Source organism: Mesocricetus auratus, unplaced genomic scaffold (genome assembly GCF_017639785.1).
Source record: "Mesocricetus auratus isolate SY011 unplaced genomic scaffold, BCM_Maur_2.0 Super-Scaffold_100004, whole genome shotgun sequence".
Taxonomy (NCBI): domain Eukaryota; kingdom Metazoa; phylum Chordata; class Mammalia; order Rodentia; family Cricetidae; genus Mesocricetus; species Mesocricetus auratus.
Window position 1 is genome coordinate 58,115,678 of NW_024429189.1, and position 26,911 is coordinate 58,142,588.

General features: G+C 40.2%; 2 protein-coding genes across 2 annotated transcripts; one reads left to right on the forward strand and one right to left on the reverse strand.

Moving 5' to 3' along the window:
- Positions 1 to 329: 329 nt before the first annotated feature.
- LOC101828061 (olfactory receptor 142) lies at positions 330 to 1,256 on the reverse strand. The gene has a single exon (XM_005064964.3). It carries the CDS (start codon positions 1,254 to 1,256, stop codon positions 330 to 332), a length of 927 nt encoding a protein of 308 aa, XP_005065021.2.
- Positions 1,257 to 14,073: 12,817 nt separating this feature from the next.
- On the forward strand, positions 14,074 to 15,004 carry LOC101827463 (olfactory receptor 4X2-like). The gene is given in 2 exon segments (XM_040744925.1): positions 14,074 to 14,235; positions 14,237 to 15,004. Coding segments are annotated over 2 exon segments (930 nt in total).
- Positions 15,005 to 26,911: the final 11,907 nt, after the last annotated feature.

Sequence of the window (26,911 nt, forward strand, 5' to 3'; positions counted from 1 at the left end):
GTATTAAAATATACTTCACCCTATATTATAAATTATTGCCATGTCTCAAAGAAATGTTCTTTGCAGTTGTACTTGCTTTGAGCCTTCAAATTTCTCAGATCCATGAGTAACTTTCAGAACCCAAGAAATCATGCAGCCAATCAAATTCAGCATGTCAGTGAGACTACCTGACCTCTGTCCTTGGAGTGTTTGGTTACTAAGAGGGGTATAGCAATAGAAGAATGATGCTCTTCTTATTACTCTTATATTTGAATATGGACCAAAACAGAAAAGTCCATATCAACAACAGACTAATTTTTAAAATCATTTCCCATCATTTATTGCTCCTTTCACTCTGTCTCTGAGTTCTTTTTGCCCCACAACTTCTTCATGGCGTTTTTCACCTCTGCATTTCTAAGTGTGTAGATGATGGGATTCAGCATGGGAGTGATGACCGTGTAGAACACAGCCACAAGTTTGTCTTCAGTAAATGTAGAGGAGGGTCTCAGATAAAGGAAGATAGCAGGTCCAAAGAACAAGATGACCACTGTAATGTGAGAGGCACAGGTGGAGAGGGCCTTGCGCCTCCCCTCTGCAGAATGGTTCCTCAAGTTGACAAGGATGGTGACATAGGAGGACACCAAGATCAGGAGAGAGATTATAGAGATTAAACCACTGTTGGCCATCACAATAACACCCTCCATAAAGGTGTCAGAGCAGGCAAGCTTAAATAATGGCTGGAGGTCACAGAAGTAATGATCAATCACATGGGGACCACAGAAGGGCAATGGGATGGTGATGAGGATCTGGATTGTGGAGTGAACGAGGCCCCCCAGCCAGGAACCAGCCACCAGCATGTGACACACTTGGTGACTCATGATGTTCATGTAATGAAGAGGTTTGCAGATGGCCACATAGCGGTCATAGGCCATCACTACAAGCAAAAGAATCTCAGCAACACCAAAGAAATGGAAGAAGAATATCTGAGCCAGACAGCCCTTCAGGGAGATGGTTTTAATTTTAGCAAGTAAATCACTGATGAACTTAGGGACAACAGTAGAGGAGTAGCCAATCTCCACCAGGGACAAAGAGCTGAGGAAGATATACATGGGAGAATGCAGAGTCTTACTGATGTTGACTGTCACAACAATGAGGCCATTGCCGAGCACTGTGGCCAGGTACACAGGGAGGAACAGGACAAAGCACACCTTCTGCACCTCTGGATCCTGGAAAAGGCCAGTGATGATGAGTTCAGTCACATTATTTACATTGGCCATTGCATCAGTTCAGGTGTGCTGCATGTCAGAGATTACTGTTGAAAAAAATTATTTTAACACAAATTCATGACATGTACAGTATTATAGATAACGTAAAACAATGTATAATATATGTGTTACTCATTTATTTAATCAATAAATGCTAGTTACATATAAATTCATACTCTAACATTTTATATTATCTTAGTTTGTTTACCTTTGTACAAATGAGACTTTGTGGGTCTAAGAGGAAAATAAGGTTATACAGTACACAGTGGCTGCTAATGAACTCTGTACCTTAATACTAGTTACTTTACCTAGCTGTAGGTCAGAAGGGATGCTGTATTCTTTTATATTGCAAGAAGGAGCCACGGATTTCAACTAAACTCAAATTATCTCCAACTCAACATGAAGTTTGTCCCTGCTGGAATACAACATAACTCAAGGAGAAGTTTGAGTTTGGGAAAATTAATCTGGGAAGGAACAAGGAATAGCTTATGAATACTAGTCCCTGGGCAAGCAAGGCCCCTTAAATAATATCACTACCCAACAGATTGCTCACTGAACACCCAGTGAGCCAAGTTCCGGTCATCCTCAGCCTGGCCATGCTAAATTAATGTGAAGTAGGTTTAAAGGGATATCCCCTAAATCCGTCTGTTCATAGATGAAGTGACAAAGGCTGAGAGAGGAGAATCAGCTCCCCAAATCCATCTTTGAGTGATTTTTCCATATACTAAGACAAAACAGCAGTCTGGATAGCATTGGGATTTCTGACTATACTGTGTGGTGGTTGTCATTGCAATTCAAAGGTCTCACTTTGTCTCCAAGAAAATTGGAGACAATAGTCCTAGTAGCTGTTAGAAAGCAATGTAACCAATATCTAAAGCTAGTCACAAAATAAAGAGGAAACTCAGGGCATCCACATGAAGGTTAACATTTGAATGTAAACAATAATTACAGGCATAAGAAGCAGCAACGAAAGGAATTTTAAATGTTTTCTTTTCACAAGAAAACCTACCTACTCATTCTTTGTCCAAAGGTTGTGACTAAACACTGAGGTCCTTGAATTCTTTATAATTAACTAACTCATGGGCTATAATCAGGGGACAAATGTCCCCCGTGGAATTTCTTTTCTCTAGAGGGAAACTTTGTGACTAAACTGTGACTCAAAGAAAAGGTTTAAAATTAATCTAAAAAAAAACCCTGAAATGTATACATGGAAATGGGTTGTTGAAAAATTTTGTTACAACATTACAGGACCTTATATTCTATAAAAATCCTATGGAATAGGGATTATCATTTTAAATGCATACTGTATATTATTAAATATATCATCTGACTTTCTATAATAATAAATAAATAAAATTAATCTCAAGTACTTCGGTGACTTTTGCATACAACTCTTTCTCGTGTTAACTGGGAAGAGAAAGAAAAAAGATGAAAATCAAGCACGAGACTTATCTACTGAAAATAAATGATGGCAGATAAGAGAGACAGCACTGGAAGCCAGGACCTGAACACTAACTCTTGTTTAGCAGTAAACTATTTGCTTACAACCATCCTATGTTCACCTCCCCACTTCTCATTTGCCCATTTCTACCCCTACATACATGAACAGTTAACCTAGATTGTTGCCACTGAATCTTCCAATTCTCATATTCAGGCACAGTGTTTATATTTCAAAAGTCACTTCTGTTTCCATGAACCCCTTCTCTCCCTCAATGATGATAGTGGTCATGATCATGAAAGATAGAGGAAATTTCCTCTGGAAAAAAATTATCAGTCCGGGTGGGGGTAGAATAGGGGGAAGAGGGAATCATAGGATCGAAGACAGATCAGGCACCAGAGTGACCTCGAGTGATCTAAAGGTATAACATCAATTGGCAAGCTAAGCAATAGTGGAAGGACCACCTCGAATGCCCATTCCTGATAATGAACTTGATGTCTATAACTATCCGGGAGCCTTCATCCTGGGACTGATGAAAGCAGAGGCAAACACACAACTAAGCACTGAACTGAACCCAAGGAACCCAGTGACAGAGAGAGAGGAATGATGAGCAAATTGGCAAAGAATGGGCTGGCAAAACCAGCAGAGACAGCTGATCTGAACAGGGGAGTGCTCTTGGACCCCAGACCGACAGTGGGGAGGCCAGAATGGGACTGATCTGGACCCCCCAAATGTGAGTGTCAGTGAGAAGGCCTGGACAACCTATGGGGCTCTGAGCTATGGATCAGTGTCTATCCCTGGTATACAATCTGTCTTCATGTGCCTATAGCACAAAGAGAGATGCTCTCTCAGCCTGGACTCTTAGGGGAGTGCCTTGACCCTACCAAGAGTAAAATGATAGACTCTAGACATCCCCTATGTGGAAGGATTTGGCAATAGGGTGGGAGGGAGGGTGGAAGGGGAGTGCGGGAGGAGGGGAGGGAGAGGGAACTGGGATTGACATGTAAAACAAGCTATTTAAAATTAAAAGAAAAAAAAAAGAAAAAAATTATCAGTCGCCCCTTTCACTCATTCATTCACTTACTTACTCAAAAAATACCACTGAGTCCTACAATATGCTAGAAACTAATTTAGGGGCTGGGTTTAGTGGTGCAAAATCAAACTCCCTGGACACACGAAACTTAAATTTTCCCTCTTCCCTGGTTGTACCTTCATTTTGTAGGGCAAGAGTGATCAACAGAGAGCTATAAAAGCAAACTCATCTAATGATTTTTGGAACGTTAAGTCAAGAGTGTATGAGCACCATAAAATATCTGTACCCTTGTCATGCTTTTCTGTTGTTTGTTACCATGGTCTTACATTTATGTACGTAGGCTAATTTTAGAGTACTGTATATGTAAGATGGTATGTAATAAGTCTGATGCTGTAACATATTTAAGATTTTTCCTAATAACAGCCTAGCAGCTATGAGGTCAAGTGATAAAGTAGCCACAGAACACTGTCTTTATGAATTTGTTTTTATGTCACATTGGTATTTTTACCTAAACTAAATATAGTCTATGCTTAGACAAAAAACAAAAAAAAAAGAATTCCTTATTCCCTCCAAGACACAATAGTGAGAGAGAAAGACAAAATTAACAAAAAGTTCATATGAAACCCTGAAAGTAAGCAGTCCTGTCTTAGTTATGATGTCTATTGCTGTGAAGAGACACCATGACCATAGCAACTCTTATGAAAGAAAACATTTAATTGGGGATGACTTACAGTTTCAAAGGTTTAGTCCATCATTGTGGTAGGACGTGGCAGCATGTAGGCAGACATGGTGTGGAAGGAGCTGAGAGTCCTATACCTTGCAGGCAACAGGAAGAAATCTCCATGTCACACTGAAGGAAGTTTGAACAAAAGAGACATCAAAGCCCAGCCCCACAGTTACACACTTTCTCCATCAAGTCCACACCTACTTCAACAAAGCCACACCTAGGGGAAAGAGGGAATCATAGGTTAGAAAACAGATCAGGCACCAGTGTGACCTCTAGTGATCTAAAGGGATGACACCAATTGGCAAGTTAAGCAATAGTGTAGAGACCACCTCTAATGCCCATTCCTGATAATGAACTTGATGTCTATAACCATTCTGGAGCCTTCATCCAGTGGCTGATGGAAGCAGAGGCAAACACCCACAGTTAAACACTGAACTGAACCCAAGGAACCCAGTAACAGAGAGAGAGGAGTGGCAAGCAAATTGGCAAAGAATGGGCTGGGAAAACCAGCAGAGACAGCTGATCTGAACAGGGGAGAGCTCTTGGACCCCAGACCAGACAGCTGGGAGGCCAGCATGGGACAGATCCAGAACCCCTGAGTGTGAGAGTCAGTGAGGAGGCCTGGGGAACCTATGGGGCCCTGGGCAGTAGATTAGTGTTTATCGCTGGCATACAGACTTGTGTGTGTCCATAACACAAAGAGGGATGCTCTCTCAGCCTGGACTCTTAGGGGAGTGCCTGGACCCTGCTCTGAGTGAAATGACAGACTCTAGATATCCCCTATGTGGAAGGAAATGGTGATAGGGTGGGAGGCTGGAGGGGAATTATGGGGAGGGTGTGGGAGGAGGTGAGGGAGAGGGAACCGGGATTGACATGTAAAACAAGCTATTTAAAATGAAAATAATAATAATAATAATAATAAGCCACACCTAATAGTGCCATTCCCTTTGAGGGTCATTTTCTTACAAATAGCCACAGAGACCTGTGTAGAAATGTAAAACTCACACTCTCAGCTGTGAGACTGTGAAGTTTAAAAAAATTTTAAACACTCCCAATATTCAAGGGCACAAATAAAACAAAGGAATGAGAAAACAGCAGGCAAGGACTAAACTAAAGCAGGGCCAAAACCTAGAAGGGCAAACATTAAATACCCTCAGTATGTCTGGCATCAAATATATGCTGTATTGCAGTCTAAGCTCCAAAGGGCTTAGGTGGCATCACGTCTATGGTCTTGTTTGCAATCCCAAGGCCTTTCTCTTGGGCTGCCTTCTCTCACAGGCTGTGATTCTCCTTGACCCAAATTTCATATTTCTGGTACCTCCAGTATCCTGAAGTCTCCACCACAGCTTAGGCTTCATCCATACAGATTCATGTATTGCCTAACCCCCTAGACCTATCTTTAGAATTTCAAAGAAATTTCTATTTCAATGGAGCCTTATAACTCTTCCATTCTGCATTCCTGAAAATCCAGTACCTTTTGGAAGATTCTTAAGCCTACTTATAGCTCAAGCAGCATAGGTCTCCCTTGGACTGTCTGCATGAATTTTCCTGTGGACACATGGAAACACTTCTCTTCACTGCAATTACAGTCCCAACAATAGAGCAAGTCCACCCAAGTCTAACCTGGCAAACCAATGAGTTGCTTGAGGATAATGTCAAGAGCATGGGTGACCCTCAGGTAGCTTCAGGGATATCAACATGAGTGACAGCTCACAAAAACTGCATCCCTCACTCCCTGCCCAGATTGCAGGCAGCTCCACCAAAGAGAATCTCTCTTCTCTGGTATTGTGTTTGGTCTATATAGGCTCAAAGAGGGCCTCCTTGATTCCTGTACATTCCCTAGGCTTCCTGAATCTTATCAACCTGCAGGAGAGAATATTTCAGCTTGGAGAAAACAACTACACAACAGACCACAGCTGCAGAAGGTTCTAAGGACCTGGACAACTAAACCATGAAAACACTTCTCTGGTGGCCCAGCATGAGTAGGGTGCCCCAGCAGCACATAAGTTCACAGTTTTACATAGTTCAGTGAGTGATGGGTAGAGTCTAAGCAATTTCTGAGAGACCCTCAGTGTGGTTTTTCTATTGTTTCAGCATTTTGCTTCCTTTCCATGGTACTAGTCTTTTTTAAAACCATGACTTCTTCTCAGCCACAACTTTTCTGATCAAATTACAATTATTTTCAGCTCTTGTCCCCAATTCATCTTTGATCCCAAATTTCACATGAGATTGTAAGTAGCAATACTAACTGTGCCAGGCTATATGCTGGACTGCCTTAATAGTTGCTATTCTGGTCTTCTGCAGTCCCATCAGAATCACTAAGGCTTGGTTACAATGCCCTATGGTTTTTTTTGCCTATATCTTCAAACTCTTCCAAATTCTCCCACAAGTTAGCCCCAAAGGCTGAAAGCCCAAATGGCCACAGTTAGTCACAGCAGTGACCCTATTTCTTTGGAACCAGTATTTTATGTTAGTTACTTTTGACATCACTATGACAAAATACATAACAGAAGCAACCTAAGAAAGGAAATACTTATCTGGGTCCAGTTTCAGAGAAGTCCATCCATGGTTGCTTGACTCTATGTATTTGGACAGAGCATCACAGCAGGAGAAACATGTGACAGAGGCTGTTCTGCACTTTCTTGGCAGAAAACATGGGATTCCAGTCACCAGCCTGTAGAATGGTGTCACCCACAATCAAAGTGTTCCTTCCCTCTTCAGTTAGTCCTCTATAGAAATGCTCTTAATGATGCACATCAATGAATAAAATCTGAAAGAATATAGAACTCAAGAAAAACAATTCACTGTAGAAACACTATCACATCTCTCATCCTTGGTAGCATAGCTCCCATTCATCTACTTATGATGAATATTGCACCTTGGGTCATACTGGCAGCATTATAACAGGAAAAGGAAAAAGATAAAATAAGTTCCCCTCCCTTGAAGGGAAGCTGAGTAATTTAATTTTTATTGCAGTGAACATGTACTCAGATAAAATTTTAGGTGGTTTAAATATTGTAGGAGAAAAGAGAAAACAAGTGTCAGTGAACACCAGCAACCACTACAAGATCAGCTAGGCACAATACCTGGGCACAAATTCAGGTATTTTGACTCCCAGGACCAATGTGTCCCTCCATGTGATCCCCTGTTCCAGAGACATTTTACCTTTTTTGCTTGACATAAAATTTACATCCAGTGAAATGTATACCTTAAGTATACAATTCAATGACTTTTGACAGATTTATATACTGTACCACCGACATCTCAAACAAGATAGAAAACATTTGTAGCATTCCAGGACCCTTCTCATGACTTCCTCAGAATCTCTGAACCCAACCAGTGCCTACTGATCTAATTCCTGTTTTTGTTTTGTGTTGTTTTGTTTTTGTCTTTGTTTTTCAATACAGGTTTCTCTGTGGAGCCCTAACTGGCCTGTAACTTGTTCTATAGACCAGGCTGGCCTTGAACTCAGAGATTCACCTGCTTCTGCCTCCCAGTACTGTGATGAAAGGTATGTGCCACCATGTCCAACTTCACAGCTATAATTTCTATCATTGTGAGTTCCTATCATGTGTCTTATGATATGCCATTCTTGCTGTAAATTAAATTAAATTAGCGTAACACATACTCTTTCCCGCCAGCTATCTGGGTCCCACCAATGTCTCAGCCCCCAAATAACACACGAGACACTATATTAATTATGAAGTTGTTGGCAATTTGCTATGGCTAACAGCTGATTTAATTATTAACCCATAATTACTAATACATATTTTTACAAGGACTTACCTTACTGAGTATGCAGCCTCGTACGTTCTCTCTTCCCGAGATCCCATGGTGACTGACCCTCTTGACTACATTTCCCAGAATCCTCCTCAACTCCTAGTCCCACCTATCTTGCTTCCCTATTGGCCAACAGTGCTTTATTCATTAACCAATAAGAGAGACATATACACAGAAGGACTTCCCCCATCAAATTAGAGGTGTGTAAGTTTGTAGTGTGTGTGTCTGTGTGTGTGTGTATTCATGTGTGAGAATGGCTGCACATGCATGTAGGTGTGTATGTGGAAAAGCCAGAAATCAAATTAAGGTATTCCTAAATCACTTCTCTACATAATTTTTTTATTGCAACAAAGCCTGTCACTGAACCAGAGCCCATCAGTTCAACTAGGCTTGTTTGCTAAAAAGCCCCAAGGATTCTCCTATCTCTGACTTGAACCCCACCTCCAAACGCTGTGCTAATGTTAAGGCATACACCTAGATTTTATGTGAAATCTAGAGATCTAAACTCATATCCTCATGTGTTCAAGGTTACCAACTGAGTCCAATAGTTTGGTTTTTTTAATATGGTGAGGGATATCCTATTGCATGAATTAATCATAATTATAAAAATATTCTCTTATCACTGGGAGTTAAACTGATTTCATTTTGGCTATTAAAAGTAAAATTTTCAATAAACATCTTAAAATATAGGCCTAAACTGATATATGCTTACTCATTTCACATGCAAATATAAAATTATATCCCTAATTCTAAATGAGAAAGCACTAATAGGGTTGAACTGCAACTGAGTAAATAAAGTTGTATTCAATGGCTTAATCTTCTCCAACAGTTTAGAGACAACAATAACCTGTCCTGACAAGCATTGGAGAAAAATATTATTTTTTGCTGCAAATATTTAACAAAGACAGTTTCCTACAACAAGTGCTTATGGATATACATTTTTAATCTCCCCTCCTGGTGCTTCAGAGATGGCTCAACCATTAAAGGTACTTGTTGCTCTTGCAGAAGACCTGGGTTTCAGTCTTAGCACCCACATGGTGGCTCACAAATATCTGTAACTCAAGTTACATGGGACCTGATGTCCTCTTCTGGCCTCCACAGGCACAGACATACATGCAGTCAAGCATCCATATATATAAATTTAAAAAAATAAAATTAAAAAAGTTCCAACTTCCTTAGATTTATTAAACAGAATCCTATACTGGGTCTGACAGACTTTCACAGAAACTTGACTCCATAGAAACACATCAGAGAATATGTGCAAGTTTTCCTTAACTATTGAATTTTTGATGTAATTATTCACTAGATTACCATGCCTTACTCTCTGTATACAGTGTAATGATTGATTCAGTGTTTACATATGCAAACGCAATTATTTCAAAGCATTTATTAAATTTTATATCTCAAAGTCAACTTACTAATTATTAGTAAAACTGAAAATAACTTGTCTACTCACTTGATTCTTTTTTGGAGACTTGCTTCTTGAGTTCTTTGTAAATTTTGGAGATTAGCCCTCTGTCAGATGTGGGGTCAGTGAATATCTTTTCCCATTCTGTGGACTGCCTTTCTGTCTTGTTGACTGTGTCCTTTGCCTTACAGAAGCTTTTTAGTTTCATGAGTCTCCAAAACACCAAAGGATCCAATCAAATGGTGGGGTACAGAACTAAATAGAGGAGGCTAAAATGGCCAAGAGACACTTAAGAAAGTGCTCAACATCCTTAGCCATCAAGGAAATGCAAATCAAAACAACTCTGAGATACCATCTTATTCCTGTCAGAATGACTAAAATAAAAAAAAAACGAAGACAATTTTTGCTGGAGAGGATGTGGAGAGAGGGAAACACTCCTCCACTGCTGGTGGGAGTGCCAACTCGTACAGCCACTTTGGAAAGCAGTATGGAGATTCCTCAGGAAAATGGGAATCAATCTACCACAAGACCCAGCAATTCCACTCTTAGGCATATATCCAAATGAGGCAAATTCATACAACAAGGGCATCTGCTCCACTATGTTCATAGCAGCATTATTTGCAATAGCCAGAACCTGGAAGCAACCTAGATGCCCCTCAACTGAACAGTGGATAGAGAAAATGTGGTACATTTACACAATGGAGTATTACTCAGCAGAAAAAAACAATGGAATCTTGAAATTCGAAGGTAAATGGATAGCACTGGAAGAAACCATCCTGAGTGAGGTAACCCAGTCACAAAAAGACAAACATGGTATGTACTCACTCATATATGGATTTTAAACATGGATCAGGAGAGTGCCAGTCTGTACTTCCACTGACAGAGAGTCTGGGAAACAGGAAAGAACCTCAAAAATATACATGGTACCCAAGAGAAGAGAAATGAGGCAAGATCCTCTGAACAGATGGGGAACATGGCGAGGGGTTGGGGGGAGGGGGACCTGGGAAATAGAGAGGGGGAGAAGTGGAAGAGAGAGTAGAACGTGGAGGAACAGGAAGGTCGACTGGGGGGGGTAGGATAGGGGGAAGAGGGAATCATAGGTTAGAAGACAGTTCAGGCACCATTGTGACCTCTAGTGATCTAAACGGATGACACCAATTGGCAAGCTAAGCAATAGTGTAGAGCCCTTTAACAGATTTTATTAGGTGAACTTTAGGTTCACAGAACTTAGGAAAATACAGTCATTTCTATATGTCTCCTATCTCAAAATGTGAATTCACCTCTCCCACTATGGACATTTTCTCACTGGACACATCATTGTCACCCAAAGTCTATAATTTATTTTTGGTCTATTCTAGTTTTTGTACACTCTAGAGGCTTGTACATACACAAATGGGTGATGACATACCACCATCATAATAGCATATTTTCACTACCCTAAAAATCCTCTGTATTCACCAAGCGTAGAGATGCACGCCCTTAATCCCAGCACTCAGGAGGCAGAGACTGGTGGATCTCTGAGTTTAAGACCAGCTTGATCTACATGGAGTTCCAGGCTAGACAGAGTTATATAGTGAAACCATTTTTGTGGGTTTTTTTATCTTATCAGAGGCAGGTATGGTCAAAGCTGTGTAATGAACACTCATGTATTCATCACCCAATTTAAATGTATTCAAGGAAATTTTTGTTTATCAATAGTAGAACATCACAAGTCTGTGAACTCCTTGGGTTAGAATATTCTGTTATACAGGAGCATCCTATACACTGTAAGATACTTCCTTCATCTCTGACTTCTGCCTCCTTAATGCCAGTGGCAATCTCCCTCCCCAACCAGGCTGCTTAAGGAAAAATATCCCTAAGCATTACCAAGTGTCTTGTACAGGTATAATCACCCCCAGTTGAGAGCCACTGATTTATACATCTAATTTGCCTCACTCCTGCAGTTCCAAATTCCTGAGCCATCTTTAAAGGATATAATTTCTGTAATTTCACATAACTAAGTTCCTGGTGTGTAGGGGAGATCTCCCCAAACATGTAAGTGCTCTCTGAACAGTGGATAAGTTCCAGTTTTTTTCACATTTCTCACTGATTTCTCACGTTGTTTCCCTCAGAGACTTTAGGGTCCTTCTTCCTAATTAGGAAAGGGTGAGGATGAAGATCCCCAAGGACGCCCCATCTCTCAATCATGACTTCTCCCCCCGGCTTCTCTTGGAGTATACTTAAAGATGAGCTTCCCAGGTTCTTAGTTCTCTGAGTAACACCTGAGAGGCAAATCTACTTTGCTTTTATTTTTAATTCTTGGGAAGTTGAGGCTGTGGATTGCCACATTTCCAAGTCTAAGACTGCATGGGAGCATATCCTCATCTTGGGACTCCATTGAGGCAGGAGTCTATGTCATACCTGGCCTATGCATCTCCACCAGGTAATTGGGAAGCCATCATGAGCCAGGACTGTTCTCACAATTATTTGTGTCTATGCGTTAGGAACATAACAACATATCATTGTGCTCCGAACAGCAATGTAGCTGAAACACTGGTGTGGGCTATGTGGTCATATATAACGATATTCGATACTATATAGGGAAAACAATATATTTATTTACCAGAGAGAGAGAGAGTCGCACAGACTAGGAGTTAGAAGCCTGGCTGGCTTCCAGGAGAAAAAAGGGAAGCCCCTTTTCCTTTCACTTCCTTTTATCTCTACCTTGACCCCGCCCTGTTGGGCGGGTAGCTTTGTGGCATTCACTCCTACAGTCATAGGTTTAATTTAGCTGTTAACAGTTGGTTCCACTTTGACAGTAAAGGGAATAGTACAATGAGACACCTGGCATTTCTCTGAGTATGTCCACATGAATATTAGTGAAAACACTATCTAGACCCTGGGTGGGACTCCAGAATGAACAAAGTGTGATATCATACCATGGAGACTTTTCCTCTTTTGGTAGTTACTGAACAGCTACAATGTGTGGAGCACCAGACTAAGGAAAGTAAGTTTAGATATCAACTATTCATTTATCCTGTCAATCTGCACTGAATGCTATGTCATGAAATGACTTCAGTGAGCACTGGAGATGAAATGAAGATCCATGCATACTCTGTCCTCTGGAAACTCACACTGCATCATGATAAGTTGCAGACTGTCCTGAGAGAAGGTACAAAGGCTGCAAGGGCCTATGAATTGGGGAGGAGGTTTCCCATTTCTGAGAGGAACCCAAGAGGTCAAGGGCTAGAACTTAGCTTATGGGAGAATGGGACAGGACCTAGGATTTTTGGTGTCTTCCTCTAAGGTGTGTGCCACCTGCATGCTACAAGCTGTATCTTGAGTATCTGAAAACTTAAAGAACTCTGTAGACATTACAGAAGTTATTACCTGAGAACAGTTGAATGTTAGCCCAGCGCTTTCCTCCACAAAGAGCTTCCTGAGAGGATTGTCTAATGACCTGGAACATATGCCTGCTCTCCGCCTTCTGTGTGTATAATTGTAAGGAGTATTTCCTGAGTTCCCTCTAGTCTGCAGAGGTCTTCATCACTTCTCTGGATCAGCGAGCAGAGAGCTTTTGTGAGACGGGCAAAACAATCTGTCTCTAACCTCAGGAGTCCTGGAGTCTCGCTGGAGGAAGGGTCGTGTGAATGCACACAGTCTCAGCAACTTTTGGCAAAAGCCTAGTTTTTAAGTCAGTCACTATGCAGTCCAGACAATGCCCTTAGTGTTATATAGCTTGTCCCTGAGGAAGGGTGTTGGACCATTTCTGCCACTAAGAAATTAGAGGAAATTAAAGTGCCAGGAGAGATAAGAAAAGTAAATGGATTGAAGTGAAGGAAAAAGAAAAGATCAATAATTAATCAAACATAGAATAAGGACAAGAATTAGAAGAAATACAATCACAGTCATGTCTGTGGTGAGCCCTCATCCCCTTAAGGGATACTAAGAACCAAGGGAGCTACACCAGGGTTGCTATTCTGGAAACACTGACACCATACATTAAGTGGTTGAGGACTTTGTTCTGCAAACCAAGGGAAGAAGTAACAACGGAAAACTTCAGGAGAAAGAATACTTAAAACCATTCAAAGGCAATAGAAAGACGTGCAACGTATATGGAAACAGTGTCCTAGCAGCCTCTTCTTGATGAGGAAATACAACTTTTTAATGTCTTTCCTTCTTTGGTCTGTTTCCACAGCTCCACATTCTGCCTACAAAGTTACTTACTCATTAGATAGTGGCATTCTTGGTGATGGCCCTTGGCGTCAGGGTAAAGTCCCTAACAGTCCTTCATACACTGATGGTATCTCTCCTATAGCATTACACTTTGCTGTTTCCACCACTATTCCAGCCATACACAATACATTTGCACTTTCAGTCTTCATGGCATGGTCTTCCTTCTCCATGTGACTAACTCCTCATCTTTAATATTGTTTCAGGTCATACCACCCAACTTCCTCCCTCATGGCTAACATACACAATGTGACTGAGTTCATTTTTCTGGGACTGTCTCCCAATCAAGAGGTGCAGAGAGTCTGTTTTGTGATATTTCTGCTCTTGTACACAGCCATTGTGCTGGGGAACCTCCTCATGGTGGTCACTGTCACAGTCAGCAGAAATCTTGGATTCCCCCATGTACTTCTTCCTCAGCCACCTCTCCTTCGTGGAGATCTGCTACTCCTCTACAACAGCCCCCAAACTCATCTGGGATCTCCTAGCTGAGAAGAAATCCATATCTGTGTGGGGCTGCATGACACAGCTTTTCTTCATGCATTTCTTTGGTGGCATTGAGATGTTCCTGCTCACGGTGATGGCCTATGACCGCTATGTGGCCATCTGCAAGCCCCTGCACTACACCAGCATCATGAACCAACAGGTGTGTGCTGTCCTCGTGGGAACAGCATGGATGGGAGGCTTTGTGCACTCCTTTGCCCAGATCCTTCTCATCTTCCGCTTACCCTTCTGTGGTCCCAATGTCATTGACCATTATTTCTGCGATGTGCTTCCTGTGCTCAAACTTGCCTGCTCAGACACTTTGCTCAATGGTCTGCTGATTGCTGCCAATGGGGGTACACTGTCTGTGATCAGTTTTGTGGTCCTCTTAGCATCCTATGTGGTCATCTTGTTTCATCTGAGAACTCGGAGTTCTGAGGGACGACGCAAAGCTCTGTCCACCTGTGGGTCCCATGTCACCGTGGTTGTCTTGTTCTTTGCACCCTGTGTCTTCATCTATCTGAGACCTTCAGCCACTCTGTCTGTAGACAAGATGGTAGCTGTGTTCTACACAGTGATAACTCCCCTCCTCAACCCTATCATCTATTCCCTGAGAAATGCAGAGGTGAAGAAAGCCATGAAGAGTCTATGGATTAGGACAAGGAAAGTAGATAAAAAATAGAGGCTGAGTCTTTGTATGGTCATGGGTTTGGAACGATGTTGAATTCCTAATTTGTCCATAACTGGGCAAAATGAATATAAAGAAAAATCATAGGACTTGTTGACTCTAGAGTTATTCCTTATGGTCCAACCTAAATTTTTCATTTTAAATACTTGTAAAATATTATCTTGCTGTGGATATACTATAAGACACCTAGCCATTTCAGAATGTTTCAGATCTTTACCCCTATAAGTAACAATGTGAAAAATATGCAAAGGGGAATGTCCAGCTATACCTTTAGCTTTTCCTTCAGATTCACTCACTCACTACAGTGAATTTACTTTATTGAAGAATATGAAGGCCTTTGTTGCACTGTGGAATTGAACTGCATGCCCTGTGAAAGTGCTCCTCACAGAATCAAGACATTCTAATTCAGTACAGTGGGTGGCGGGGGATGTGGCTCAGCTGCTACAGTGCTTCTATTCATAAAGCCTTGGGTTTAATCACCAGTTCCTATAAACTTGGCATGATGATGCATTTCTGTTATCCCAAGAACCTGGGAGATGGAAACAGAAGCATCAGGACCTCTAGGTCATCTTTGATTATGCAACCAGTTTTAAGCCAGCCTGGGATATAATATCCTGATTTATTGTATATACATTTCTAATTAATAAAAATATTTTTCTGGGTGGTGGTGGTGCACGCCTTTAATCCCAGCACTTGGGAGGCAGAGGCAGTCAGATCTCTGTGAGTTCAAGCCGGGCTGGACCAGCAGCCTCCAAAACAATACAGAGAATCCCTGTCTCGTAAAAACCAAAAAAAATAATAATATTTTATTGGAGTTTATAATTTAATTACAATATTTTTTCTTCTCCTTTCCTCCCTCTAAACCCTCCTATATATCCCTCCTCACTCTCTTTCAAATTCATAGCCTCTTTTTTCACGGTTATTGCATACAATGACATATATGTGTGTATATATGTATACATACATTTTTCCAACATAACCTGTTCAGTCCATATACATGTATGCATGTATGCTTCAGGGCTGATAGTTTGGCACTGGACAACCTACTTGTGTACTCTTTCCTGGGGAGGACCACCTCTCCCACTCTCAAATTTCCTCAGTTGTCTATAGTTCTTTATGGAAGAGTGAAACCATTTGTGTGTGTGTGTGTGTGTGTGTGTGAGTGTGTGTGTGTTTTAAAACTGTCCCAAGGTATCTTCTAACAATATATCTATTAATTTCAAAGGGAAAATGTGCCATTTTCTACCCTCCTTACAATTGTTCAAAGTTAACATACCAGAATTTGATGAATTGATGCCATGTACCTCCTAATAGTTAAGTAGAAAGTCATAGCACCTCCTCAGTGGGAAACTTGGTCTAAATACAAATAATATATATAAAACAGCTATGTTTAATCTTTAGAAGTATAAAAACTAAGAAAAACTGAAGAATTATTCCATAAAAAAATAAGAATAATTGAGTGTAATATGGGAACTTTTGGGGTTGGGTCTTATCTTAGAAAAAAGGCACCAGTGAGACAAAATTTTATAAACAACCTAAGGAAGTTAGTTATACAGATGCTGATTTTCTTGTTTTGATGATTATAATGGGCTTTCCTCCTTGGGTTTAGGAATGTCTCATTGACATGTTCAGATACAGAAGCCTTCATATCAGCAACTTGCAGACATCTCAGAAATATTTATTTGTCTAAATTATTTAAATATTTAAATAATGTAGATAAATTTTATTTAAATATCTAAATATTTAAGTTATACAAAGTATGTGTTATATATACATATACATACACAATGAAATTATTAGTACAGTGAAGCAAATTAGCACATCCATTACTTCCATGGTTAGCTTATTTTGTTATAAGAGTTCCTAAAGTTCACTCTTGTGGCAAATTTTTAGTATACAATTGGATGTTGTTTGGGGAGATAGATAGATAGATAGATAGATAGATAGATAGATAGATAGATAGATAGAGATATAGGTATATGTATAGATGATGCATAGAAATTATACAAGACAGACAGACAGAAAGATAGATAGTCCAGACTTGCCTCAGACTTGCAGAAATCCTCCTGGTTCAGATCTTCAAAGGCTTAGATTTCAGGTATGTGTTCCTATACACAGCTGCAATAATCTTAAGTATAGTTCTCACGCTGTACACTACATTTCCAGACTTGATCATGTTATATAACTGTAAGTTTATACCCTTTGACCTAATACTTCCTATATCATTGTCTATGTATCTATTTACTTATTGAGAAAATAATGAAGAAAATATGACAAAATATTCTCAATGGGAAAATTGGATTAAGGGACATAAGAAATCACATTTTTGTACTTTTTCAAGGTTTTTTATGTCAAATCACTTTACAATAAAAGTTTATCTGTAGCAGTCTCATTCCTAGACTGCAACAGAACACAGAACACCAGCTGCAGTCTTCCTTCCCATATGGTCTGTCCATGTCATCTGTGAATCCCATAGACCATTGCTGTGGAATCATCCTTTTGTTCACTGTGAAGATTTGCCCCTCAGATTGATTTAATAAAGGGCTATATGTCAAATAGCTAGGCAGGAAGAGGTTAGAGCTTGCTGACAAAAAAGAGAGCTTGAGAAAGAAAGAGGGTGGAGTTACCAACAGACAAAGAGGAAGCAGGAGATGAACGTGCCATGTTGACAAAAGGTACTGCCACATGGCAGAGCACAGATAAGATATATGGATTAATTTAAGATGTAAAAGTTAGTAACAAGCTTAAGCTATCAGCTGATCATTTATAATTAGTAATAAGTCTCTGTGTGACTTATTATTTGGGGAGCCAGTGATCCTGATAAAAACCCCTGCCTACAAATGGCTTCCAATGTGGGGCCACATATATCCATATAAAACCTAATAAAGCTTAATAAAAGGTTCCAAACACACAAAGCAGAGCCAAACACAGTTTCCTAATCCCATAGTTTCTCATGCCCGCCACAGTACAGAGAGGCATCTCCTGGTTACTGCTTGCAGACTTGAGCTGTCAGAGTAAGCCCCACCAGTACACCATGAGCTAAGCCATACGGTGGGTTTAAGTTTTGCTCAGGCAAACAGAAAAGATTACAGATACACAACATGGAAGGAAAACTCCTCTAAATGGGCTAGTGTGTGTTTTAAAATATACATAGGCTTGTGAGTGGAAAGAGAAAGGATTAGACAGTCATAAAAAATAGTTTTAAAATAATAAAGTCCTTAAAGAAAAAATAAAGTAATACAAAGGGAAAAAGTCATTCAAAGACAAAGCATACATGGGGAATCAGGATCCTATATGTTATTGTGTTGTCTTTAATTTTTTTGATTGCTGATGAACAAGCTATAGCTGCTAAGAGACCCTGGATTATAGAAACTTCTGGATTAAACCAACCTATATATTTTTAAAATATCTTGACTTCAAAATGGGAGTCAAAAATATGTTGCTTTGGGGGAGAGATCATGCATTTTCTCTCACAGAAAATGAAAGGCTGTGAATTTGTTCAAAATTGAAGATGATCAGGTTTGATTGGGGAAGACTCTTAAAATCCTGTCTACAAACATAAAAAAAATAAACCTAGAAAAACTACAAGATATGTAATGTATATTTTACCTGCTCAAACATAAAACAAAAAAATCATCTTTGGCTAACTTGTGTACAACATACAGTCTATACTTGTGTTAACCAGATATGTATGTTATCTTTAAAAGTTTATGTATTTTCAGAGCAAGGGGACCAGACACTGATAAAAACAAATGGCCCAGGTGATTCAGCACCTCTTTTACAATTTCCTCTGAGTTCTGCACCCAGAGCAGCTTCAAGGCTGCTTACTGAGATGGTCTAGCCTCACAACTACTCCAGCTAGGACTTAACAATAATCCTGAATTTTCTCAGGATCCTCCAAAGATTCCAGTGCCACCAGACAACAGGAATAAGTCTAGAGAAAACAACACCCACATTCCCAAAAGACAGATTATGAATGTTTGTCATTTATGGAGGATTGATTGCAAATTATTATTGGTCAGAGTAAAGAAAAAAACTAAGCAATGAAGTTAGAGTCACAGATCTCTTTCTGATGGGAAAAGGGGGAATATAATATAGAAATTATGGAATAAAACTATAGGTTATTAAATCTACCTTAACACAAAACACAACTATGACTCTTAAAGTTTTTTCATTGGTATGGATTTTGGTTTATTGATATAAATTTAATGTTATTTTTGTTATACTGTATGTTTCTACTCTTGTTTGAAGTATTATACTTGTAACTCATTGAAAAATGTAATGTACAATTAAGAAATGCAGCTTAGTAGTCATCTGTAATAAGCAAGTCTGCAATCATATTAGATATGTTTTCAATGTTAAATAGATATATTTAGATAGACAGATGGTCTTCAAACACTTCAAAGACCTACAGAAGATGGCATTTAAGGTGTTTAATAATCTATGGCTTTTCTTTACAGTGAAACATGTCTGCTCCTGACAGCAGCAACTTACTTCAAAAGAAGATGATGGGCATCAAAGAACCTCCATATAGAGTTTGCTTTCTTTATGGCAAAGGCTATCCATTTGGCAAAAAACTGCCCTTGTTTTAACTGTTGACAGTATTCTGTCCAAACTGGACCAGCAGGAACTTTGCCAAGACAAGGTAAGATAATTCTTCAAAATTCCTGCTTCAGTAAAATATCTGTCACATTCATTAGGTCTGTAGACCAAAGTTAGATGCCCCAATGTTACTGAGGAACTTTGAGTGACTGTCCAGACAGCCAGATGCCCCTGTCATTACAGGTTGTGGTCTTTGATGAAATTAAAGACTAAATAATTAGACTTAATGTTTTCCTTAGTTATGATAAAAGGCAAATTAGGTATAAAATTTGGACTCACAAAGACAAGATATATAATAGAATATTTTCTCTAATTTTGCCAAATACAAATAGAATGGATATTATAACTATAATTTTATTGATAACTGTTTTTGTTATATGTAGTTTTATTATGTAAAGCCTTCTTATTTTATTTTTAAAAATTTATTTTTCATTTTACACACCAACCCCAGTTCCCACTCCCTCTCCTTCTCCCACCTCCTGAATCTCCCCTTCCCTCCATCCAATGCTCATAGGGAGTAAGGCCTTTCTTGGTGAGTCAACAACGTCTAACATACCAAAAGCCTTCCTTTTTAATTAGACAGAAAGGGGAAATGCTCTGAAAAAAATCCTTTTGTACACTGTGAAGATTTGTCACTAAGATTAATTTAATAAAGGGCTAAATGGCCAACAGCTAGGCAGGTAGCCATTAGGCAGGGCTTGCAGACAAAAGAAGAGCATGGGAAAGAAAGGGGACAGAGTCACCAGTCAGACACAGAAGAAGCGCACAATAAGTATGCCATGTTGAAACAAGGTACTGTCACCTGGTAGAGCATAAATTTTAATTTTAAATATAAGATCTAGTTGGTAATAGCCTAAGATATTGGTCAAGCATGTATAATTAGTAATAAGTCTCTGTGTGGCTATTTGGGGAGCCAGTGGCCCCAATAAAAAACAGACCATCCCTTCCTAACCTCTCTCCCTGACTCTTTGCTATATCCCAGTCCCAAACTCCAGAAGGTACCCCCTGATAAATCATAGGCCATGCATTCCAGAAACAGGTAGGCTGCCTGCAGACCCTCTCTCTCTCTCTCTCTCTCTCTCTCTCTCTCTCTCTCTCTCTCTCTCTCTCTCTCAGCTGCAGCCTTCCCTCCCCAACTCATATTTCCTGTAGATCCCACAGACCATCTGCTCCAAACCTCCCGCCCCCAGATTTTTTACTTTTTCCAAAATCTCAATCCCAAAAGCACCCCCTTCTAACCCAAGGGCTGCTCCTCCTAGGGCAACAAGTTGGCTGAAGGTAGACCTACACCTCTCCTACTATTTCTGAGATCCAATCCCCACAGTTTTATCCCCAAATATATAGCTGGAAATCTACTGTGGTCTCCCTGACATCTCTGATCCCTTCCCACAAGAGAATCACAAAGATCACCCCCAACCTTTCTTCACCTAACTCAGACCCAATATCCCAGACTCCAGCACCAGAAGGCATTCCTTGTGAACATACCAGATGAACAGGCCAGGAAAACAGGCTACCAAAACCATTGTACTCTCCAAAACTCCAGGGAGGAAACAGAAACCAAGGAACAAAAAACCCACTAAACAAAGACAAATCCAAAAGGAGCCCTAGACCCATAACCATCCCAAACCCAGATGCCTAGATGCCAGCATAAAAACACACAATAACAGCCAGGGTAATATGTGTCCACAAAACCCTAGATATCTTATCATAGTAGGCCCTGAATATTCCATCATAGCTGAAACACAAAAAATAGACCTTAAAATCAATTGTATGAAGATGAAAGAGGTCCTTAAAGAGGAAATGAATCAATCCCTTAAGACAAACAGTTGGAGGAAATGAATAAAAATTTCAAGACCTGAAAATGTAAATAAAATCAACAAAGAAAATGGAGAGGGAATTCTAGAAAAGAAAATTGAGGAATTTGAGCAGGAACTACAGAGATAAGCTTCACCAACAGACTTCAAGAGATAAACATCTTTTAAAGACCTGTAAAGGATTGTATTGGAAACCACAAGTACACTTGCTTGGTAATGTTCATAGCAGTGTTATTCATAATAGGCAGAACCTGGAAACAACCCAGATGCCCCTCAACCAAAGAATGGATAAAGAAAATGTGGTACATTTACACAGTGGAGTATTACTCAGCTGTAATGACATCATGAAATTTGTAGGCAAATGGATGGAACTAGGAAAAAAAACATCCTGATTGAGGTAACCCAGACTCAGAATGACAAACACAGTATGTATTCATATTAGATGTAAGGCAAAGGGTAACCAGACAAAAACCCACAGCTCCAGAGAAGCTAAGTAACAAAGAGGACCCTAAGAGGTCCACATGGATTGCCCTGGGAAGGGAAATTAGATGAGACCTCCTGGGTAATCTGGGGATGACAGGAGTCAGTAAAGGGAAAGGGCAGGGGGGGATGAGAACATGAGGAATGGTCAAAGGAGGAGGGATGGAGGGGAAAGCAATAAAAGTTGTATCTTAATAGAGAGAGTCACTATGGGGTTAGGGAGAAAAACCTTGTGCTAGGGTAACTCCCAAGAATCCACAAGGATGACCCCAGCTAAGACTCCTAGCAATAGTGGAGAAGGTGCCTGAACTGGCCTTCCCCTGTGATCAGCTTGATGAATACCGCAACTATCATCCTAGAGCCTTCATCCATTAATTGATCTACAGCCAAGCACCAGGCTGAGCTCTGGGAATTCAGTTGAAGAGAAGGAGGAAGAAATATATAAGCAAGGGAGGTCAAGATCATGATGGAGAAATATACAGAGACAGTTGAACCAAGCTTGTAGAAATTCATAAACTCTAGAACAACAGCTGTGGAGACTCCATGGCACCAAAGTAGGCCCTCCATATGTGGGAGATGGTTGTGAAGGTTGGACTATCTGAGGGTCCCCTGGGAGTAGGACCAGGATCTAAGCCTGATACATGAGCTAGCTAGTTGGAGCCCATTCCCTATGGTGGGATGCCATACTCATCCTTAATACATGGAAGAGTGGCTTGACACTACCCCAACTTAATGTGCCAGACTTTGTTGACTCCTCCCTTATCTGTTGGGAGGAGTGGATTAGGGAGATGGCCTGGATTGGAGGGTAGAGGGGTGGGGAAGGGAGGATGTGTGGGCAGAAAAAACTGATTGGAATGTAAAATGAAATTTAAAAAATATATTTTTTAAAAAGAATTGTATTGGAATTTTGATGGGGATGGCATTGAATCTGTAGATTGCTTTTGGTAGGATAGACATTTTTACTATATTAATCCTACAGATTCATAAGCATGGGAGACCTTTCCATCATCTGATATCTTCTCTAATTTCTTTCTTCAAAGACTTGAAATTTTAGCCATACAAGTCCTTCACTTAGAGATACAACAAGATATTCTATATTATTTGAAGCTATTGTAAAGGGTGTTTTTCCCCTGGTTTCTTTCTCAGTCAGTTTGTCATTTGTATATAGGAGGGCTACTGGCTTGTTTGTTGTTTTTTGTTTAATTAATCTTGCATCCAGCCACTTCGCTGTTTATCAGCTGTAGGAGTCACTTATGTATACTATCCTATCATCGGCAAATAAAGATACTTTGACTTCTTCCCTCTCAATTTATATCTCCTTGATCTCCTTCAGTTGTCTTATTGCTCTAACTAAAACTTCAAGTACAGTATTGAATAGATATTGAGAGTGGACAACCTTATCTTGTTTCTGATCTCAGTAGAATTGCTTTGAAGTTTTTCTCCATTTTATTTAATGTTGGCTCTAAGCTTGCTGTAAACTGCCTTTGTTGGGTTTAGGAATATCCGTTGTATCCCTGATTTGTCCAGGACTTTTATCATAAAGGGGTATAAGATTTTGTCAAAGACTTTTTCAACAACTAGTGTGATGATCATATGGGGTTTTTTTCAGTTTTTCATATGTTGAACCATCCCTTCATCTCTTGGATGAAGCCCACTTGATACTGGAAGATTGTCTTTTTTATGTGTTGTTGGTTTCTGTTTGCAAATAATGGATTGAGAATGTATGCATCTATGTTTATAATGTAAGTTAGACTACAGTTCTCTTTCTTTGCTGAGTCCTTATGTAGTTTGGGTATCAGAGTAGCTGTGACCACATAAAATGGGCAGTGTTCTTTCTGTGTGCACTTTATGAAATAAATTGAGGAGTATTGGCATTAACGCTCTATGAAAGTCTGGTAGAATTCTGCACTAAAACCATCTGGCCCTTAGATTTTTTTACACTTTTTTATTATATATTTAAATTATGAGCAAGGTTGCTTCCCATGTCAGTCCCAGCTTCCTCTCCCTCCCCTCCACACCCACTCCCACCCACCAGTCCACCCCAACCCCCACCCAATCCCCACTCCATTCCCCATAGAGGGTAAGGCCCTCCATGGGGGATCTCTAGACTCTGTCATTTGGTTCCGGGGAGGGCCCAGGCCCTCCCCAAAGTATCCAGATTGAGAAAGCATCCCTCATTGTGAGATGAGTCCCCAAAGACCATTTGTGTGCCAGAGATAAATACTGATCTACTACCCAAAAACCACATAGATTGCCTGAGTCTCCTCATTGACACCCACATTTAGGGGTTCTGGATTAGTCCCATGCTGGCCTCTCAGCCATCAGTCCCCTTGTTCAGGTCAGCTGTTTCTCTGGGTTTCACCAGCCCAGTTTTGACCCCTTTGCTCATCACTCCTCTCTCTCTGTCACTGGGTTCCAGAAGTTCAGTTCAGTGTTTAGCTGTGGGTGTCTGCCTCTGCTTCCGTCTATCATTGGATGGAGGTTCTAGGATGTCCTCAAAATCATTATCAGGGAGGGGCATTTAAGGTAGTGTCTCCACTACTGCTGAGTTTGCCAGTTGGTGTTATCCTCCTAGATGTCTGGAGATCTCACTAGTGCCAAATATCCCCCTCAAACCTAGAATGGCTCCCTCTATTATGGTATCTCTCATCCTGCTCCCCTCCATTCTTCCCCAACTCAACCTTCCTGCTCCCCCATGTCCTCCTCTCCCTCCCTTTTCTCTACCTCTCTTTTTCCTGGCTCCCTTTCCCCTCCACCACCCTGTGATCCCAATCTGCTCAGGAGAACTTGCCTCATTCCACCTTCTCTGGGGTACCAAGTATATCTTTCTTAGGGTCCTTCCTGTTTCCCTGCCTCTCTGGCTGTGGGATTGTAGGCTGTCACTCCCCAGATCATAGATATATCTAAAATCCATATATGAGGGAGAACATGCCATGTTTCTCTTTTTTGTGACTGGGTTACCTCACTCAGGATGGTTTTTTCTAGTGCCATCTATTTGCCTGCAAACTTCAAGATTCCATTGTTTTTCTCTGCTGAATAGTATTTCATTGTGTAAATGTACCACATTTTCTCTATCCACTCCAGTTGAGGGACATCTATGTTGCGTCCAAGTTCTGGCTATTACAAATAGTGCTGCTATAAACATAGTGGAACAGATGTCCTTGTTATATGAATGTGCATCTTTTGGGTATATGCCTAAGAGTGGAATTGCTGGTTCTTGTGGTAAACTGATTCCCATTTTCCTGATGAATCTCCATACTGATTTCCATAGTGGCTGTACAAGTTGGCACTCCCACCAGCAGTGGAGGAGTGTTCCCCTTTTAACACATCCTCTCCAGCATAAACTGTCATTGGTGTTTTTTATTTTAGCCATTCTGACAGGAATAAGATGGTATCTCAGAGTTGTTTTGATTTGCATTTCCCTGATTGCTAGGGATATGTTTTTTAGTGATTCTAGCATTTTATTAATCATAGCCAATTCTTTAGCCACAGCTGACCTGAACTACAGATTCTTAATTCGAAGTCTGAAATTTCACAACCCTTTATTATATGCATTATTTTCTGTGTTTTTATCTTCCAAGCTCCAAAAGAACAGATTGCTAGGGATATTGAGCCCTTTCTCAAGTGCCTCTCAGCCATTTTAGTCTCCTCTATTGAGAATTCTCTATTTAGTTCTGTAGCCCATTTTTTAATTGGATCCTTTGGTGCTTTGGGGACTTGCTTCTTGAGCTCTTTGTAGATTTTGGAGATCAACACTCTGTCAGATGTGGGATTAGTGAATATCTTTTCCCATTCTGTGGGCAGCCTTTTTGTCTTGTTGACTGTGTCCTTTGCCTTGCAGAAGCTTCTCAGATTCAGAAGGTCCGATTTATTAATTGTTGATCTCAGTGTCTGTGCTACAGGTGTTATGCTCAGGAAGGGGTCTCCTGTACCAATTCAAGGGTACCACCCACTTTCTCTTCTAACAGGTTCAATGTGGCTGGATTTATGTTGAGGTCTTTAATCCATTTGGACTTAAGTTTTGTACATGGTGATAGACATGGATCTATCTGCAGCCTTCTACATGTCAGCATCCAGTTATGCCAGCACCATTTGTTGGAGATGCCTCTTTTTTCCATTGTATAGTTTTAGCTTCTTTGTCAAAAACCAAGTGTTCATATGTGTGTGGGTTAATACCCGGATTTTCAATTCGATTCCATTGGTCTACCTGTCTATTTTTGTGCCAATACCACGCTGTTTTCAGGACTATAGCTTTATAATAGAGCTTGAAGTCAGGGATGGTGATGCCTCCGGAGTTTGCCTTGTTGAACAGGGTTATTTTGGCTATTCTGGGTCTTTTGTTTTTCCATATAAAGTTGAGAATTTTTCTTTCAAGGTCTGTGAAGAATTGTGCTGGGATTTCAATGGGGATAGCATTGAATCTGTAGATTGCTTTTGACAAGATTACCATTTTTACTATGTTGACCCTATGTATCCAAGAACATGGGATATCTCTCCATTTTCTGGTGTCTTCTTAAAAGATTCAAAGTTCTTGCAATACAGATCTTTCACTTGTTTGGTTAGCCTTACCCCAAGGTATTTTATGTTGTTTGTGGCAATTGTAAAGGGTGATGTTTCTCTGATTTCTTTCTCAGCCCTTTTATTGTCTGTATATAGTAGGGCTACTGACTTTCTTGAGTTGATCTTGTATCCTGCCATTTTGCTGAAGGCATTTATCAGCTGTAGGAGTTCCCTGGTAGCAGTTTTTTGGTCACTTATGTAAACTATCATATCATCTGCATAGTGAAAGTTTTACTTCTTCCTTTCCAATTTGTATTCCATTGATCTCCTCTTGTTGTCTTATTGCTCTGGCTAGAACATAAGTACAATATTGAAGAGGTATGGAGAGAGTGGGCAGCCTTGTCTTGTTCCTGATTTTAGAGGAATTGTTTTGAGTTTCTCTCCATTTAGTTTGATGTTGGCTGTTGGTTTGCTGTATATAGCTTTTATTATGTTTAGGTATGTT

Coding starts and splice junctions, on each gene's coding strand:
- LOC101828061 (XM_005064964.3), bottom strand. CDS start 1,256: ATGGCCAATGTAAATAATGTGACTGAACTCATCATCACTGGCCTTTTC.